Source organism: Pinus tabuliformis, chromosome 4_2, assembly GCF_031772625.1.
Source record: "Pinus tabuliformis cultivar Carrire ecotype Pingquan chromosome 4_2, CPIR1, whole genome shotgun sequence".
Taxonomy (NCBI): Eukaryota; Viridiplantae; Streptophyta; class Pinopsida; order Pinales; family Pinaceae; genus Pinus; species Pinus tabuliformis.
This window is the reverse complement of record NC_142304.1, coordinates 1,131,559,648-1,131,579,534: the sequence shown is the minus strand read 5'-3', so window position 1 is coordinate 1,131,579,534 and position 19,887 is coordinate 1,131,559,648. Positions and strand designations below refer to the sequence as shown.

The 19,887-nt window shown below is 36.1% G+C and overlaps 1 protein-coding gene across 1 annotated transcript in view; it reads right to left on the bottom strand.

The window, feature by feature from the left end:
• Nucleotides 1–17,364, bottom strand: part of LOC149173653 (subtilisin-like protease SBT5.3) — an 81,466-nt gene extending 64,102 nt beyond the window's left edge. The window contains exons 1-8 of the mRNA XM_089426785.1: nt 17,183–17,364; nt 16,883–17,068; nt 16,692–16,803; nt 13,559–14,282; nt 12,192–12,292; nt 11,770–12,042; nt 11,569–11,680; nt 11,233–11,446 (exon numbers count right to left, since the gene is read on the bottom strand). Coding sequence (XP_089282911.1) covers nt 11,233–11,446; nt 11,569–11,680; nt 11,770–12,042; nt 12,192–12,292; nt 13,559–14,282; nt 16,692–16,803; nt 16,883–17,068; nt 17,183–17,348 — 1,888 coding nt within the window. The 5' untranslated portion in view covers nt 17,349–17,364. The remainder of the gene's footprint in view (nt 1–11,232; nt 11,447–11,568; nt 11,681–11,769; nt 12,043–12,191; nt 12,293–13,558; nt 14,283–16,691; nt 16,804–16,882; nt 17,069–17,182) is intronic.
• Nucleotides 17,365–19,887: the final 2,523 nt, after the last annotated feature.

Genomic DNA, 19,887 nt, shown 5'->3' with positions numbered 1-19,887 from the left:
AACCCTTTGATGAATGGGGATTGGATATAATAAGTGAGATCGTTCCTCTCTCTTCTAAATAGCATAAATATATCCTTACAGCTACAGATTATTTTACTAAATGGGTAGAAGCAGTTCCTCTCAGGACAACTAATGCTGAACACATCATTGATTTCATGGATCAGTTCATAATTACCAGGTTTGGTTTACCCTCTGCTTTAATGTTTGACAATGCATCATATTTTTCTGGCAATGCTATGACTGAATTCGCACTTAAAAGAGGTTTTAATCTTAAATATTCTGCCAATTATTACCCACAAGGGAACAACTTGGCTGAATCAACGAATAAAAACTTAATCAGAATCATTAAGCGAACAATTGATCAGAATCATAAAAATTGGCACAAACCTTTGATGTATGCACTGTGGGCAGACCGAATAACTCAAAAGGCTTCCATTGGCACTTCTCCCTTTAATTTAGTTTATGGGAAAGAAGTAGTTCTCCCAACTCATCTGGCAATACCCTTTTTGGCCTTAGTTCAATTTATTGACAAAACACCAACTTCATCTTTACAACTAAGACAATTGTAAATACTTAAGCTAGAAGAACAACGAGAACGGGCTAAAATCACACACGCTCATCATCAAGCATTAGTAAAAGCTTCCTTGTATTCAAACATGGTATCTAGGAAGGATTTTCAAATTGGAGATTTAGTATTGAAATGGGATAAGGCTCACGAAGAAAAATGAAAACATTCTAAATTCGAACGAATGTGGCTTGGCCCATTCCAAATTGTTGAAATTATAGGTCCATCCACTTTCATGTTGCAATATTTAACAAGAAAAAATAGAATCTTTACCTGTTAATGGGCAGATCCTTAAAAATACTTTCCATAGAAGATGACCTCTTCTATTTTTGTAAATTATTGTTTATAGTTTTATTTTGATAATAAAACAGGTTGTAAATGGTTACTTTTGGAATTCACAAAAAATATTAGTGTTTCTTTTAGATTTTGTTTTTTCACTTGTATAAATAGAACTGATTTGGAAAATTGATCATTATTATTGAAAGATACAGTCAAATTCTATAAGCCTGGAAATGTTACTAGTTTCAGCCTTACAAATTTTGATAAAAAGCAACCTTAGTGGGAATTTGTTTTATATCAGTCAATGAAAAGCATCAATAACAAAACAAAGGTTCTCTGTGGAAAATCTATTTCCAAAAACTATAATTGTCGTCCAGAGCTATTCTTAAGGAACCAATGACTTCCTCCCCACCTAGGGAATTACGAGTTTCAAGGAGTAATCCAATGATACACTATAGACTTAAAGAATAAGAGGTCTCATCACGAGCCGACTTATCATGATCATAGATATTATAACTTGCTGACATTGCCAAAACTGCATACCAAAATAGGGCAATGACTCAAGATTGTTGCAATCAAAAGACAAGGGGTCTCATCACGAGCCAGCTTGTTCAGCAAAGTTATAAATCAAGTGAATGGCACTGTCATAATTTGGCTACCAAACCAAGACATTGTTCTTTAAGAATTAAAAGAAAAACTAAAGCAATAAGTGTGGATATAGATTTATCTTTAAAATTTGTATTTTTCTCCAAGTAGGATACAGGATCATTGCTGGGTAACAGGTAACCCTGTCGAGGCTATGAACGCCTGCTGGCAGCAGAGGCTCTACCTATGACAAATGAGCATACTTAAAACTGATCTACAGAGAAGTCTTTGTTTTTATCTTTATAAACCAAGTAGTGGCTGATGTAAATACAATGACTAGCTTTGGGAAGTAAATAATCAGAGTTAGCACGGAAGAAGCAAACTACCATTAATGGCTAAAAGCATGATCCACTTTATATTTCTATAATAAAGTTTGATTTTCTAGAAATCTTTTCTGTTTTGGAAGTTTAGAAAATTCAAAAGATAATCAGAGATAACTGGTTCTTCCTAGTGAATCGCCAATTGTTGTGGCCAGCAACAACCCCCCTTTTTATTTAACATTAGTAATAAAACTAAATAAATGGGGACCCTTTTCTAAAAATAAAAAATAGCACTTATATTTCCCTTTGAATAAAACATACTATCATAAGCTTAGGAAAACAACCACAAAACCCAAAAAAACTAAGTTTTATGATAAGTTTCGAATAAAAATCGTTCTCTTAATAATAAAACATCGCATCGCAAAGGGTAATAGAGGACATCATATAAGCAAGCTTTTGAAATTGCGAAAATGCGATGCGAGACCACGCCTTAAAAGACTCATCGCACATCGCAGATTTCATATGCCGCAAGTATCACCTAAGATGAAATATCCCGATCTGGCGATATGCGATAAGACATCTCGCAAATCGCATCTTGTAAACGCATAAGGTGATAAATGATTGTTAACAAAAAGGATTAGCGATATTGCGATCTGCGATATTGCGAAGCAAATCGCAAAATCGCTTTATCGCAGATTTGCAAGGCTCATGGTTCAATAAAGTATTTCTCGTAATCCGATACCGAGTTATGGGCATTAATGTCAATTTAGTGGTTAGTTGATGGTCATTTATGAGATAAGATTTAGATCTAATTGAAAGGTTGTTTCACATAGGGTGATATATTTGATATGATTTCAGAATTAAGAGCTTTCCCGTCACCTTATCTCTTACCATTATTCTTTCCTTACTTGTAAACTTGCAGGAGCGGCAAGCAGAATAATATACGCAACAGTGTGCAGAACATAATGGGAAAGAAGGGAAAAGCTCTGGTTGCTGAGGACAAAGAGATGACGCCCTTATTCACAGACACCACCTGTACCAGAGATGCTAGCATAACCACTTGGGAAGGCATGTACAGTCTGCTCGAAGAAGAAAACCCCAAAGTTATGGAAGTTAAAGCAATAGCAGACTCACGTAGGTCATCGGAGGCATCAATTACTGAACTTGCATGTTCATTCTTGCATCGAATAGTGGCAAGACCTAAGATACTTCCATACACAGACATGGTCAAGTGGGTACTGGACAGTGCTGATATAACAGACAGACAATTCAAGTCTCAGAGCCAAGACCTCATTGGGTCATTCACTCCACAAGATTTAAGGCTTATGTATCATCTACCAGAGCTACAGGCAAGCTACAACAAGCAGTTCGTGGAGAAGTTCACCAAAGAAAACGAAGATTTGGCGGAGTGCACCAAGAACTGGTCGGCAAGGGAAGAACCATTGAAAAAGGACAAACACAATATGTACAGTACTGGTTCCCTCTCCTCCCCATATTGCTTTGCTACTGTTATGCTATGTAGGCTATTTGGAAGGCCCGACATCAACAAATTTTCATCTGAGTGGCTACCCCTATTAGATGCAGCCACTAACGCCACTATTATGGATTGGGCTCAGATATTGTCTGATAATTTAGCCTCAGCTATTTGGAACTACCGATCTAAAAGAACTCCCTCTCAGAGGATTTATCCTCCTTTCCTTTTAGCTGCTTATGTTATGGATGCAATCTGTTATGTTTCCAGATTTCCTTTAATGGGTTGGAAGTGGACTATACAGAATCCCTTGCCCATTCACATTTATCATAAGGAATTGTGGGATTCTAAGTTTATCTCGTATTTTTACAGAATTTGTCATGGAATTATGTTACCTCTTCACAGAATGTTGTATAATAGGGACGCCCCAAGATTTTCCCCCGAAGTGAAATTTGACATTCTCCCTGTTGCAAGATGGTTTGGGGAAGAATTTTTCATCTATGTCAGAGTATTTGGAAGCATTGCTTCTCCTCATGTGCTACCCTTATATGTTCCTGATAAGTTATTAGATCAAGAAATTTCCTATCAGACCTGCGGGGTGGGAGGAATGAGCAAAGAGTTGAAAGACAAGAAGAAAGCCATCTGGCCGCAATTTCCTGTGACCTGTGGGGCTTTTTCACTGTTTGATTTAGGTCATGCATTCAAAGAAGTAGACAATATGCTAAGTCTACGACTGTTCAAGTTTCCAGGGAGACAATTCAACCCCTTTAATGTCATTAAGAATTTTACTACCGCTGTCAAGATAAAAATATTTTCTAAAGAAGATGATCTCTTTGATGACGTCTTCCAATAGAAAAGCACATTGAAAGAAGTTTTGCATATGGCTCAAATTCAATCTCCCTAGCAGAATTCCTAGAATTCAAACTATACAGAGAAAGGAGACTAGCAAACATACCCTTGGATAAGTTGCGCTTAGAACCAATAAGGGAGCCAACTCCCAGTATCAGTTTAAGTGGAAGCTCGGGTACATATAAGTCCATGTCTAATTCTAGGAAAGAATCACCATAACGCTCTAAACGGTCTGAGAGCGACCGTAATAAAAGTGAAGGGTTGGTTAGAGATACTACCCAATCTAAAGAGCGCCCAGAGCAACAGGTCTTGACGACACCACAGGTAAAGGTTCCCCCTCCCCTCATCTAGCCACCAATGCCAGTGAGAATTGAGCTAGATAAAGAATGAGAAACATTCAGTGAATTGATTAATATTGAAGAGCAGAACACGAAGAAACCTGAAAGTACAGTGCAGACAATGACAGATATGGTCATTGGAACAGTCAATAACGCTCCATATATGGAGCATATTCCCATTACCCCATCATCTAAAATCATGCTCAAGATAGAGGAGATTCCTTCTCTAGATGTATTTTATAGTCTGCAGCACAAGGCAGTGGTAAGAAGACAAAGAAAGAAAACGAAATTGTACAGCGTGCCCTCACCTGGGGCAGAGCAGCTAGATGTCCTTTGGCGAGACCCTACCACAGACCCTACTGAATATCTGACTAAGTTATCCCAGATCGTAGGAGCCTATGCTTCTGCTACCATTGATAAAGCGTCCAAGGTACATCAATTACTTAAGGATAGAGAGGAACAAATCCAAGTTTTGCAGCAACAGCTACAGCAGGCTAGTGCCAACGAAGAAGCAGAAGAGAAGTTAGAAAAATTACAACTAGATTTTCAACAGATGCAGCTGGGATATCAGAACAATTTGGCCGAAAAGGTAAATCAGTTACAGGCTATGCTAGGAATGCATAGAGATTATCCCAAGCTCACAGAGTTTGTATCAGAAGTCCTTGCCTTGAACAACCAACTCTTGCAACAGCAAGACGCATTATGCCAGAGAATATCGCAATGGAGTTCCCATTGCGAGATGAGCGATAAAATTACAAATCAAGTCTTTGACTTGCGACTCGACTATGATTTAATTGATAAAAGAATTTTTCATTATTTGAAATGGCAGGAATCGGAGGAAGGAAAGAAAACAGGCGCGCTCAGAATCAATGAAGCCCACAATGAAATGATGTTTCAAAAGTGGGATGCACAGATTAAAAAGGCAGAACAGGTAGTAGAAGAAGAAGCAATAGTGACAAACAACGTCATTGACTGTGTCAATGAAAACCTGCACAGAGCAAACCTCATATCAGAAACCGCATCGGGATTTCTCCCAAAGGCACAGCAACTGCAGACAAGCTAGAGACAGAAAGATGAGGAAAGGTCAGAGTCCATCAAGAAGTTAACCAAGTTGAATTGGTACACTTACAGGTAGTACTTGGTTAAACCACACAATCAATGCATGACTCTCAAGTGTGTTACAAACTCCGCCAAGAAGATAGCGCCAGCACTTGTTGATTCTGTTTTTGCAGGGCAACTAAAATCAGAGGTCGGCCAACTGACGCTCCTCAAGTTAATGCTAAATGCTTGCGATCTCAGAGAACAGATACATAGATAGTTAATTTCTAGATACAGTTTTAGTTTTATTTTTGATTTATTTTTGCCTTAGATGATGACTGTCATTTAAACCTCCTCCTATATTTTTGTAATAAACTATTTTTAGTATTTATGTAGTAGTATTTAAACCCCACTCATGCATTTAGAGAGGGGTCCTGAAATTTGTCAAAAACGTTTCCTTAGAACATGCACTTCTGCACCCTTGGAGGAGGTTTTGATGAATGAATGGAACGAGATTTATTATCAATATCTGTGTTTAATGTCTGCTACTGAAATGAATTTCTGTACTCTTAGTAGATATTGAATTAGGAAGAGATAAATCTATATTGTTGAAGCTCATGAGTAGAATTTGTTATCAATGGTACATTTATCTCTTAATAATTTATGCTTATGTGTCAAAGTAATATTTTATGTTCAGTTATTTATATATGAAGGCTTGAATGTTTGAGTTATCATTTGGCACTTTTTTATGGTGGTGACTATTCTATTTATGCTTTAATGTATGAATGAGTTGTTATGCGATATGTTTCTCACAATTGTTTTGGCTAATTTCTTATACGAAACAATTCATTTTTAACGAATTCTTTTCTCGTAGTGATTGAATGATCTTTATTACCAATTGCTGTTAGAAACTATTTTAGATCACATAAGTAAAAATTTAAATCCCAGGTTAGTTTTAGAATTAGATATTTCTGTTCATTATGATACAATTGCATGTTTTAAATTAGACTTAGATTAAAAGCATTTTATTTAGAAATCTTTATAAAGGGAAATATCAATTCTTATCATCACAAACAAATTGGGAAACTGGTCCCATTATCCCCAGTCAAACTCCCCATCCCAAACGGAAAAGGAGCTGCTTTCAAGGTCTGGATCGGGTGGGTATCCCTCTTGTTGTAGACCCGATTTTCGGGGCTTCAACATGTCCCAAGACACAAGAAGAGGAAGAGGACATGTCCCGTGTTCCATATGCAAGTGCAGTCGGTCGCTTGATGTATGAAATGTTTTGTACTAAACCAGACATTGCACATGTAATGGGAGTATTGAGCAGGTTTATATCAAAACCAGGGAAGGAGCACTGGGTAGCAGTAAAGCGGGTTCTCATGTATTTGCATGGCACTAGTGATTATGGTTTGTGTTACCAAGGAAGACCAGGATTGGACAGAATGTTGGATATTCATGGCTTTGTTGATGCAGACTGGGCTGGAGATCTGGATCAGAGAATATCTACAAGTGGGTATGTGTTTAACCTATTTGGAGGTGCAGTCAGTTGGATGAGTAAGAAACAATCTGTAGTGGCACTATCAACTACAGAGGCAGAATACATGGTAGCCACTCATGCAAGCAAGGAAGCAGTTTGGTTGCAAAGATTATGTTCAAGTATGGGGTTAGTACAGGGAGCTATAAGGATAGACTATGACAACCAAAGTGCAATTTTCTTGGCAAAGAACCCCGCACATCATTCAAAGACAAAGCACATTGATGTTCAATATCACTTTGTGAGGGATATGATAGAAGACAAAAAGGTGTTGCTGGTAAAGGTGGACACTCTGAAGAATACTGCAAATGCATTGACAAAATCCGTGAGCTCTGAGAAGTTCTTTTGGTGTAGAGAGACAATGAGCGTTTCAGGGCTGAAAAAAGGACTAAGCTCTATTGTGGCCCCTTGTGGAAAGAAAACAACAAGTGGGAGAATGTTGGGTTGTATTATATTATTTCCACGACTAGCCCACATAGTTAACTGAGGGTTAGAGGGGGGGATCACATGGAGTTTAAGGTGTACCCATAACCCCACTTTATGGAGTTCGGGGCAGTGCCCCAGAAAATTTTGGTTTTGGACCCTATGTTAGGTTGGGCGGACCCACCTATGGTTTTGTGCATGAATTTCGCACATGTTTTTTGGACGCGATGATTTTTGGTCCATGGTTTTGGACACGATGGTTTTCGGTCCATGGTTTTGGACGCGATGGTTTTCAGTCCATGGTATTGGACGCTTCGGCATGTATAAATATGTATTGTAACATTGAAAGGAACATAATGAAAAATCAAGCTAGTAGTCCCGGTTTTGGGATCCATGGGAAAATCTCTATGTATATGTGTTTTATGTGTTATGCTCTCGCATTGTCTATTTTCTGTGTTTTAGAATTCGTATGCAGGTAATTTCTGCACAGGGTTAAAACCTACACTTGCTTTGTAGTCCTTGATGAATAGTAGATGGTAGACCTTCTTGACCTTGATATCTTTGAGACTTATTGGCTTGATTCTTCAACCTTGTAGTTGTTCTTGAGATGTCCTTCCTTGATGAGTCACCTTATGAGTGTTCTTGAGATGCCCTTTCCTTGACGTGTCACCTTAGCTCTGATACCATGTTGAAGAATCTAGGGAAATTGGATATAGTAGGATTCCTCTAGAACTGATAACAATTTGTGAAGAACTTCTACACTTCTACAATTTATCTTGTTAGCTTTATCTTATTCATAGTGTATGTGTGTTTACTTCATCAAACTGCTACCAAAACATAAAAAAACAAGAATAGAAGATGTTGCCTCTTTGCCAGGGAAAAACCTCTCTCTCTTAGAGAGGAAAATCCTTTCATAAATTTCTCTTATTGAAGCTTCTATAGATCAATGCCAAACCCTATACCCTTAACAAGAATACCCTCCAAGCACAAGCCAATTCCTTCCTTCTTCCGACACTTTCTTTCCCAGAACTTCATCTTCCTTCTTTCGACACTTCGTTCCCCGACACTTCGTCCTCCTTCTTCTTCCAGCAACTAGTGATAGATCTTTTTACGTAAGCTCTAGAAGAGATACTTATCTTTGATCCTTAGTGAGGTCCTTCACTAATGAGGATACCTTCCTTCCGTCGACCAACAAAGCTCCTTCCTGATGTGAGGCTGTAGACTTTCCTTGTGTATTTGACTCTTTTCTCCTTCACTTGAGAGAGCCTCTTCTTTGCTTGAGTAGGAGGCTTTATAGGCCTAATTTTCTAGCCCAAAAAATGAGAGATGAGCAACTGTGATGTTGCTACTGTAGTGATCGACGACAAACCTCCTTTTCTCGCACATGTCACTGCAATTCACCCTAAAAACAATCCTTTAAACTTTATTTATGTCTCCTCCTTCTTTGTTGCACTAGAGGCTCTTTATACTTGTCTTTCTTTTACCCTTTACTCAGCTTCTCTTGCTCGCTGATTTCAGAGATATGATTGCTTGTCATTGGAGGAGTGGACAACCTCTATATATAAAGGTCTGTCCCTCCTTTAGGCTGACTTGAGGCCAACTAGGTGATTGTAGGCTGACTTGACTTTTCTTAATGGTTTGTAGATTTCTGTGGTGTGGTTTTTGAGAGACTTAATTCGGATATTCCACAGTGTTCATCGTTTATTTGTCGACTTTTCGAGTCTAGACCACGACTCATCATCAGGACTAATTTACAGAAAAGTGAAAATTGTGTGATAAATATGGTGATGTCGTTGCATGGAGGACTTGTGACTTTGCTTGGATGTATTCTTGTGAATCTTATACAAATATATACATGGTGTAACATGCCCTTAAAGGTCTTCAACATTTTCTTTGGACTCTTTCACTTACCTATAACACTTTGACATGTGCTAGACCAATTTCAATGAGCAAAAAACTCATTGATAAATATAACAAAAATGATATTTCTTTTCTTGTATAAACACAAATATCAAAATTACATTTATGAAGACCGAACCTAGTTACACTTTCTTCAACACACTATGACACATCTGCAAGTCACCTTTGCATACCTTCAAATACACAAGGCAGCTTCTCCCAACAGCTCACCTGAGCTCTCATACCATATTAGAAATATGAAGACTCATCACATGAGCTTATTTATTTCATTACCAAATACCATTATTTATACATGCATGAACAGGAGAATCAATAGTGATCTTCGTTTACTAAAATTTATATCTTACCAACTCTCGCCGACTATCATATACCACCAACTAGGGAATAGTGATCAGCACGTCATCATTAATATTCAAAAAGATTAGTTTGTTCAATAGTTAACCTATTCTTTTTGGTTCTGCATCATTTCTTTTACACCCCCAAATAATTTTGTAAATAAAATAACAACCAAACACCAAAACGTATTGAGACAAAACCAATGCCTTATTCGTTCTATGTAGATTTGGATGAAAGAAACGTTGGTTGTGAAATTTCCATGTCTGGAACCTCGAAGAAACCTGATGCTTCTGCTTTTGTTTCTGTATAATATATTAATCAGTCTACAAGAAGCTCACGATGCCAATAATTTTTTACTTATGACTCATAATTCATAATTGCGCTATAATCATCATCCTCTTAATTACACACCTTAAAGGCAGATTCAAAATTAAACCTAATCGTGCGTATTCCAACGATCTAATCCTGCAGTCACAGGATTCACTTTCCTTTCAATTTAGCTTCAAATTTTATCGCTCCAACTTCTAATCCAAATAATCCCGGTGAACAAGTTGTACGTAGACTTCTTGTTTGGATATCAAATACAAACAATACCTGCGGCAGTTTTGAGAGTGCAAGATGCTCTTTGTCAAAGGTAGCAGAAAAACCGTTCATACTTTTATTGTACGAGTACAACACGTTGTCTTTGGCGGCCTGGTTGCTTCCTAGCACTGATCCCAGTAGCAGTTTATGACTTTTCATCCCTGCCTTTCGTTTCTCCTCCGCGGGAATCATTGCTAATAAACACCATATTGTGATCTTTTTCCCCATTGCGTGCTAGATGTTCTCAATATGTAGCCCTTCAAACAAAAAGAACTAACATAGCTGCAAATCCACAAAACACACAGGCACATGCCTACACCTTGCTTAACAAATGATAGAAGATATGCAGACTCTTGGAGATTCTACTTCGAAATCACTTGGGGTCTCCACACAGATCAACGATCCACACAAAACACACCAGCATACAGAACACTGAAATTTCACAGTAAACTAATCCGATCTCACACACTATTATAATCTATTTACAAAGCAATAAAATTGAAGGCCCTCTCACATCTTCTCGTCCCTCTCTTAAAAGCAGTGAAGACAGTACGTGTTTTGATATCATGATAGAAATGTGATAGTTAGCAGAGATTCATTACATACAACACAAATCACACATTATATTATTATTGTTGAGTACATAATAAATTACATGTATAATTGTAGGTCATTAATTTCTAGATGATAAGATCCAAAGAAGGTGAATGGGTGACTCAGATATGACACAATTACAACTCATACATATAGAAAACAACAACTTCTAAAATAGAACTTTGAAACCCTTAATGACAGATTGTAAAATACATGACACACATGAAAGTATTTCTTCTAACATTGACAATTTTTTTTGGGAAAAAAACATGTAAAATTAACCCACTTGGAAATATTAACCCAATATTTTTTTTTGCAAATTCGAACATTCACCCTTTCCCACATAAAAAATCCATTAAAACCTTGTATGTATAGGAGAAAATAGATACAAATACCTGTAGTCATAATGGCAGACCGGATGGCTGCTGAGCTCCAATCAGGATGTGCACTCTTCAATAAAGCTGCAACACCAACAATATGGGGGCATGCCATAGACGTGCCAGAAATTATATTGAAAGGTGCATGTCTATTCTCAGAGATAAGATCAGTTATCGGTGCTGCTTCTGAAAATGCTGCAATGATGTTCACCCCTGGAGCTGTAATATCAGGCTGCATTGGAAAAACAATCAACAATGCTTTCCAAAATAATACGATTCCTCACAGTAGACATATCATAACATTTGAGTTGTGGACATATCATAACAATTGAGTTGTGGGGATTGAATTATAACCTTGAGTATATCTGGAGTAAGAGAATTTGGACCCTGAGAGGAAAATACTGCCATAATCGGAGATGGCTTTATATCTAATTGAGTTCTTGAATAAATGGAAGCGACAGGGGACCTGAATGAACATAATGTAATCGGGCATTAGGGTTTTTCATGCAATAAACAGCTTTTCGTACAAGTGAAAATGTTGCATTGAAATCCTACTCTGTTGATTTGATGTAATGAAAAACTGCCCCTCCATCGGTTGCATTCAAATGTGCAGCAGGAAGAAAATGAATGTCTGCGTCAACATCTGTGTCGCCTTTGGGTGCATTGGCCAGAATCATGCCTACTCCTCCTGCTAATCGAACAGTTTTACCTTTCTCAACTCTTTCAGCGAGACCATTGATACCACCGAGACCATCGATACTACCAAGGCAGGCAACAATTTTTCCTTTAACTTTTTTGGGATCCAACGATCCCGGGGAACAGAGTTGTCTGAAAATATTAGCACAGAGTTGTCTGAAAATATTAGCGATTGAAACTGTTTAACCACAATATCAGAAAGAAGTGTGACTTTGATGGATTGAAATACTATTCCTGTCCAAGTTTTTTGTTCGGTAACTGGGTAGTAGTATGGAGCATACCCAGCAGTTGTATATACATGTGGGGCTTTCACGCTCGCTGATGATACTAGTGGATACAGCTTTCCTTTGGTAATTGGAACTGGGCTAGGCTTCGTCCCTGGCTTCAAACAAAAACACAGAGAGTAACAGAATGATTTTTCTAGCAAACTGCCAGGGATCTAATTTATTGATTTCAATGCCCTTCATTTGGAAAACAATTAGATATTAAGTTAAGAAAGATTTTTCGGCGAAAATCACATGGAATATCATTTGTCGACGCTTTTCGAACCAACCAGTGTGGTTCATCCTCAGGACAAATGATATTCCATGTGATTTTCGCCGAAAAACCTTTCTTAACTTGATATGGATCACAGAAGCCTAAACTCTATTAATTAGATATATGACTGAAACAAAGTCAAAATTTCAATATGATTTATTACCCTCTCGAAATTTTTTTATGAAAGGAGACCTCTACAGCACTAACACTTACCCTGATAATCAATAAACCATTAAATGTGTCAATGCTTTCCAGAAAAACATACAACATAATCATAATGTAATATGTATAAGCATCTCGGCCTATTAGCGGTTCCATGTTGCAGGGATAAATTTCCACCCTCGGGCCTTAAGGGAATACTGGTAAATCGAATTTCATAAGATGAATTAACCGCGCTTCAATACTTAACTAGAGAGATGTTAGACAGCGCCAATAAGCCGGGCGTAATATAGCTGTTCTACGTTTTGAAGCATTTTTGGCATATTTTTTGACCGTAACTGTATTACGTTTTGAAACATTTTTGGCCTATTTTGTGGGGTCAAATTTTCATGACAGAGATTTGTTGGAGTTACGTGATTAAGTTGCGGATGTTTTGTGAAATATGATGTTATGGTTTCTTCAGAGCCCTGAATGTTAGGGTTCATTAGGGTTCATTAGCTAGCTTTAGTAAATTTCTAAACCTTTAGCATTATCTTGAATGGGGTTAGTACCATATTCCAGAGGGGCGGTTAGAGATATTTGCAAACCCTTATCATTATTTTGAATGAGTGGTTAGTCTCATGTTGCAGAGTGGCTGTAAGAGATATGTCGTCATCACAGGTTTATGCTCTGAACTTTACAAAATATGAGTGTTATGGGGTTTCTCAGGGTGGACCCTGATTGTTTTCAAGGTAGTTAGTCTCATGTTCGCCCAACACTCTCATTCTAACATGACTCTAAAATATCATCTAGGCCAAGGCTCTGATATCATGTTGGAGTTTGCCATGACACCAAAAATTACAGACCATAATAAATTTCCAAACCTTATTATTTTGAGTGAATAATTAGTCTCATGTTTCTAAAATAAAAATAGTCCAACACTAAATCCATTTACATATTTAAATACATTTTAAAACAAAACGATAAAATGATTAGAAGATGTGAACCAGCCGTACTTACTACATATGTTCTGTTGTTTCCAATATAAACACTCGAAAGGTATTCTCTGTCGATGCTGCTTGATCCCACAGTTATAAAAAAAGGATAAAATGATTAGAAGATGTGAATAAGCCGTACTTACTACATATGTTCTGTTGTTTCCAATATAAACACTCGAAAGGTATTCTCTGTCGATGCTGCTTGCTCCCACAGTTATGATCCAAGGTGCCACATTTACAACCGTCGCTGGAAATGGACCAGAATTTGCGGCAGAACACACGACAACCCTCCCTTTTTGAACTGCATGGAACGATCCAATTGAAATTGCATCTTCAAAATAATCGGGAAGAGGAAGCCCACCTCCCAGAGAAACTAAGAACACATCAACTCCGTCGTGTATCCCTGCATCCCATGCTGCAAGAATATCTGCATCATAGCAATTGTAGCCCACTGAATCTGTAGGCCAACAAACTTTATAACTTGCAACTCTAGCATGAGGGGCTCCTCCTTTTGCAACCCCTTTTGCATGTCCAAACATACTAGCTTTTTTCACGAAATTTCCCCCTGCTGTAGACAGAGTATGAGTTCCATGTCCATATTTGTCTCGCGCAGAGAGAAAATCCCCTGTTGCAGAGAGATTCAAAGGCTTATTTTCAGCATCACGCCCCTTGATGAAATATCTTCCTCCAATCAATTTCCTGTTGCAAACAGCAATTTGGCGAGTGAGGCTTTGATTGCATTGTAAAGTGTTTGCTCTCCAATGAACTTGTTATTGCAAAGCAATCAAGAGAGAACCATGATTCCAGGAATTGAATCCTAATTCTTCCAATTTTTCCGGCGGGGATATCTTATAATGGAGTTGACTTCTACTCTAAACCAACAAACAAAGAAACAAATACAAAGATTGAGCATTCTCCAACAAGCAAGTTCAAAGTGTTTTTCTTCTAAGCAATGTAATGCAAGCAATAATCACTGCAATAAACTGCCAACAGTACAACAAAATCAAATAAGAATGCAAGGGACTTTGTACAAGCTACAACATGTATTATTCACTAGCCATCCATGAAGGTAAAGATTAAGTATCTTTGTCAATCCTCTCTCAAAATCGTGTTTGTAGTAGTAAACTTTTAAACCATTGCTATCATCTTAAGTGGGAAATTAATATCATTTTCTGTAATATTTTCTTTTTTGGATATGGTCAAAGTAGACAGAATTTGCCCATTCCCTTTTTTGGATATGGTCAAAGTAGACGGAATTTTCCCATGGTACTTACGGTGGTATATGCCCGTGGTATTTGCTAAAATAAAGTCTTTAGGGATTCCATCAAGCCTATAAAAGGGGATAGGAGCCTAAAAGTGTAATCATCCTGAGTTATCCAACTATTTCGTCTTTGTTGAGAACTTGACAAGGTCAGTTCCCGTTTGATCTCAGGGATGAAAACCTCGTGGGAATAACTTGTCTAGTAGACCCATCCACCGTCTATGATTGTGCTTCACTGTTGTGATTTCTCATTTGATGAGCATCCTTGCATGCCATTGGCGAGGGTTTCTTGTGTTAATTATTCTAGCATGTGTTATTTGCAGTAATTAATTGAAAAGCGGTTGGAGTCCTAAACCCCTTATGTGTTCTCGTTTTTGTTGAAAGCCTATGTTAATTAGAACACTATATTGTGCTAAATCTGTTCAAAATTTTAAGGTTTAGGATGTTACAGTGGTATCAGAGAAGCATGAGTTGAGCATGAGACAACATCAACATGGTAGACTTATTCCATGGGCAGGCATTCATGCATTATATACTTCTCACGAGATGGATTGGGGAGGAATTATGAATTGGAACTCTATTGATGGGATACTTTTAGCTAAGGACATATTGCAACGTGGGTCCTTAAGCACGAGCATTGATAGAGGTTTGAGATGTTGTCATAACCCAAAGGTCCTAAGACTTAGGTGGCATTGGGATCGAGGAGAATCTATTGGGGGCAGGATTGACGGGAGGATTGTTTGGGATCCAGGTATGAAGGATCCATCCAGGATCATTTAGCATGGAAGCATGGAATAACAAATTGGGTTGTATGGGATCCTAGTATCAATATACAAATGTTTTTGTTGTGGATAGAAGTGGATTGTTTCAATGTAATAATTATTTGTAGTAATTAATTAAATAAAGTGGTTGCGGTTCTAAATCCCTTATGTGTTCTTGTTTTTGTTGAAAACTTACCTTAATTAGAACACTATATTGTGCTAAATTTGTTAAAAAATTTAAGGTTCGAGATCTTACATTTTCCCAAGATGGATACCAGGGTGGAGTTCCATAATCTTAAGTGGGAAATTAATCTCATTTTTCTAAGGTGGATACCAGGGTGGTTGTTAGTCCATGTGATCAATTTCCAAAGAAGTGATTGTGATAATTTTTCCAACACCTTGCCAAGGCTCTTACTTTGTGTTGAGGTTTTCGGTTACACCAAAATCCACAGACATTGTTAGACTTCCAAACCCTTACCATTATCTTAAGCAAGCAATTAATCCCATGTTCCCAAAATAAATCTCACGATCATGTGATTGATTCACATTTCCCAATGAAATAAGTGTGACAATTACTCCAACATGACTTACCTCAAAAACATGTTTAAACATTTGATGTGATATGTTACTTCAAATATAGCATATTTACAAAGATCTATCACTTAATGTTTGAGGATTTCTAGCAAAGTGCTTAAAACTCATAAGCATAATTTTGAGGATTTCTAGCAAAGTGCTTAAAACTCATAAGCATAATTTTGGGAAACAAAAGTCCTTGATAAAGAATTTTAAATTCTTCATCTTCTCTGGCTGTGTTTAACTTAGGAAGGCCATATTCTTGAAATTTGATATGTATGAAGAAAGTCTAATTATTTGATTTCATTAACTTCCATCTCATTTCCAAAATATTTCAAAATCTACCATTCAATTAACAAAATGAAACTTGATATCTCGATCTCTACATAGATATAGACATAATCCTTTATCCCAGCAAGAAAAAATTCGGGGTAAAAAACTTAATTGAATGTTATCCGATATGCAAATATCGTTTAACAAACTGAAGGCTACTCTGACCCCTCATTAACGCACCTGTTACAGTGTTCTGGGCCGAATTTTGTTCCCTTTTGACAGAACCCCTTCCATCGAGAAGGAATAGGCCCTATATCCGTGTCATCAAAACTTGCAGATTCCGGCCATACCCCTAAATGCAGAAGACAGAGAATCAAATAAGAAATAAAAAGAAGTCAGCTATTTCCAAGGCTACTGAGGTGGGTCGCTACCTGTATCCAGGTTAGCAATAATAACATCCTTCCCGAATTGCCCATTTCTCCATAGCGATTGCGGAGAAACTTGTACATCATTTTCAGATTCTCCAGCGCCTTCTTCTAAGCCAAGGAATCCCCATGAACGAGTTGTGTGTAGACTTCTTGCTCTGTTAGGAAATACGGATAGTACCTGAGGGAGTTCTGAATAACAGCACCCAACAGTAGCGACACAAAATTCAGTAAAAAACCTATAAAATTCTTCGCATTCATTCAATATGAAAGAGTGAAAATAAGCATTAATGGTAAGTAATTCACTTAAGAGGGAAAGGGCATGCTCTTCTTCAAGAATAGCAGCAAAACCATTCACGCTTCTGGTGTATGAGTAGAAGATGGCCTCCTTTGCTGCTTCCTTGCTGCAAAATTTCGGTGAACAAATATACGAAAACCTAATCAGTATGCCTAATATGATAATAATAATCATGTAATTTAAGGTTTTAGGCGGCCTAGTCACAAATTTTTGTTTGTGTAGAGGGAACTTAAAGAATGTCACCCATATATGATAAAGTGGTAAGTTATGCAATCTCATATTAATAACTAAATGGTAAGTTATAAAGTTTATTATTAATAACAAAATGATAAGTTAGTATATTTATTCGAATTATATATATAGTTGTATTCAATTGAATTTGTAATATATACGATGCAAACTCATGTTTGAAATTATTATTTTTATATATTTGTATACGTTAAAATATTTAAATCGTAAAAGTTCAACCCATATTATTGGTCGTTATTATTATTATATTAAATGGTCGTTATTATTATTATATTATGTTTTTTTTCCTTATAAATATAAATATGAATTACATAAAAAAAATTATATTCAAAGTTAAACGAGATTAAGTTAATAAATGTGATTCTTCGAATAAAACATTATAAAATAATAAAATTCATTTCAAACAAAACACTATACAACAATAAAATTCATAGCAAAAACAAAGAATTTCATGGACTTATGAAAAAATATATAATGCATTTACATGGATTGCAATTGCATACATCTCATAAGGTGGAGAGTACTTGAAAAATATTATAATTCAAAAAGTGAATATCAAACAACAAAATAGAGATACTAAGAAAGCCATGTAGAAGTAGTACTTTTTATACATTCTCAAAGGTGCTCCTAAATTTAACTATGAGTAAGATAACACACATTTCCCAAATGAACAAAAAATAAAGACTTGTCTTTTATATTTGAAATTGTTAAATGAGGAGGAGGTTTGCATTTGCATACATTTTTGATAATTAGATAATAAAAAAAATGATATTTTAAATTATATGATAAGCATTTATAAAAATATTGATTTAAATAATTTATCAAAAATTATAAAATATTATGGTAAACAACTTTCTTACTAAATTAATTGACAAAATTTCAGTAAAAAAAAATAATTAAATGGATGGAAGAAAACAATCTTATATTAAATGGATGGAAGAAAACAATCTTATAAATCCTCATCCACTTGTTTCTAGCATAAACATTCAACTTTTATAACCATTGATCACTCATAACACTTACAAAGTAACAATATTTATCTTGACATTGAGTTTTTGCTAAATCCTTTGATATAATCTTTAGAATTAACTTATGAAAAATAATAAAGAAAAATATTTTCACTTGAATGGAGAGATATTACTTTTTACTCATAATACAAGTTTTGGAGGGAAGAAATTCAAAACCAGTAAAAATACCATGGTAAAATGGAGATCTCCTCTATATCCATAGTTGTTAAATTAAAATCTATAATGCTATCGTGGTGATCTCCTCTATATCCATAGTTGTTAAATTAAAATCTATAATGCTATCGTGGTGAAACGAGGATGTTCCCTCTCTCTAACATTCTAGGATTTAAATATAGATGATTTAGAAGATTGGATCACCAAAGACAGGAGAAGCGGGACACTTAGTGTTATTTGTAAAGCACAAAAACACTTTTCAAAGTAATCTCGATGCTTTTAATAAATTTTACAATTAAACAAAATAAGGTTAATGTAAATAAACAAACCTAATATTATAAATAGGTGCTTTCTAATAGGATATAATTATTAAATTTAATAATGACAAATTGGATCACTAGTGTGGATAATTGTGTAATAGGGGCATGACTGCTTTTTATTTGATGATTTTAACTATATACAAGAATATAGTAATGGTAATAGTCTAAATAGGCCTTTTCTAATAAGATATAATTATTAAATTCAATAATGACAAATTGGATCATTAAATTCAATAATGACAAATTGGATCATTAGTGTGGATAAATGTGTTATAGGGGCATGAATGCTTTCTATTTGAAGATTTTAACCCTATATAGAAATAATTACAAATAAATTTTTAAGAAACAAAAAAATTGAATAGAAAATATACACAGAGAATTTTCTCCTAGAACCTAAAATAAAGAAAATTAGATTGATTTTTCATTATATTCATTTCAATGTTACAATATATTTATACATATTGAAGAAGTCATAAACCCCCAATCCATTAACTCTAGATTAGAACACATCCTTAGTTCCCTTGACCAGATCTACAAAATATCATGAGAAAAATCATCATGCCCAAATCCATGTGCAAAGAACATGCACAAACCATGGATGAGTTTGCCCACCATCGTTGGATCTGCCCAACCATCATAGGGTTTTCTTAACAAAAAAAAAAAAATTGGGGCACTTTGTCGAACCCTGTGCAAGAGGGCTTTCACCCCGTTGCACTTGACACAATGTAACAACATCTAGCCCTAGATGTGCAAAGAATATAACACATGCCCAACACTATTTTTGAAGAATAAATCTAAAAGAATATAACCATCGAATTCAAAATTAAGAAATTAGTTCTTTAAAATATTGGCACAAACAATAATTTGTATGGTTGTTCTAACAAATGGTGATTTTAAGTAGTTTTCAGGTTTAGGAGTCACATATCTCTAAAGAAACTTTGAAGGAAATTGAAAGATAAATAC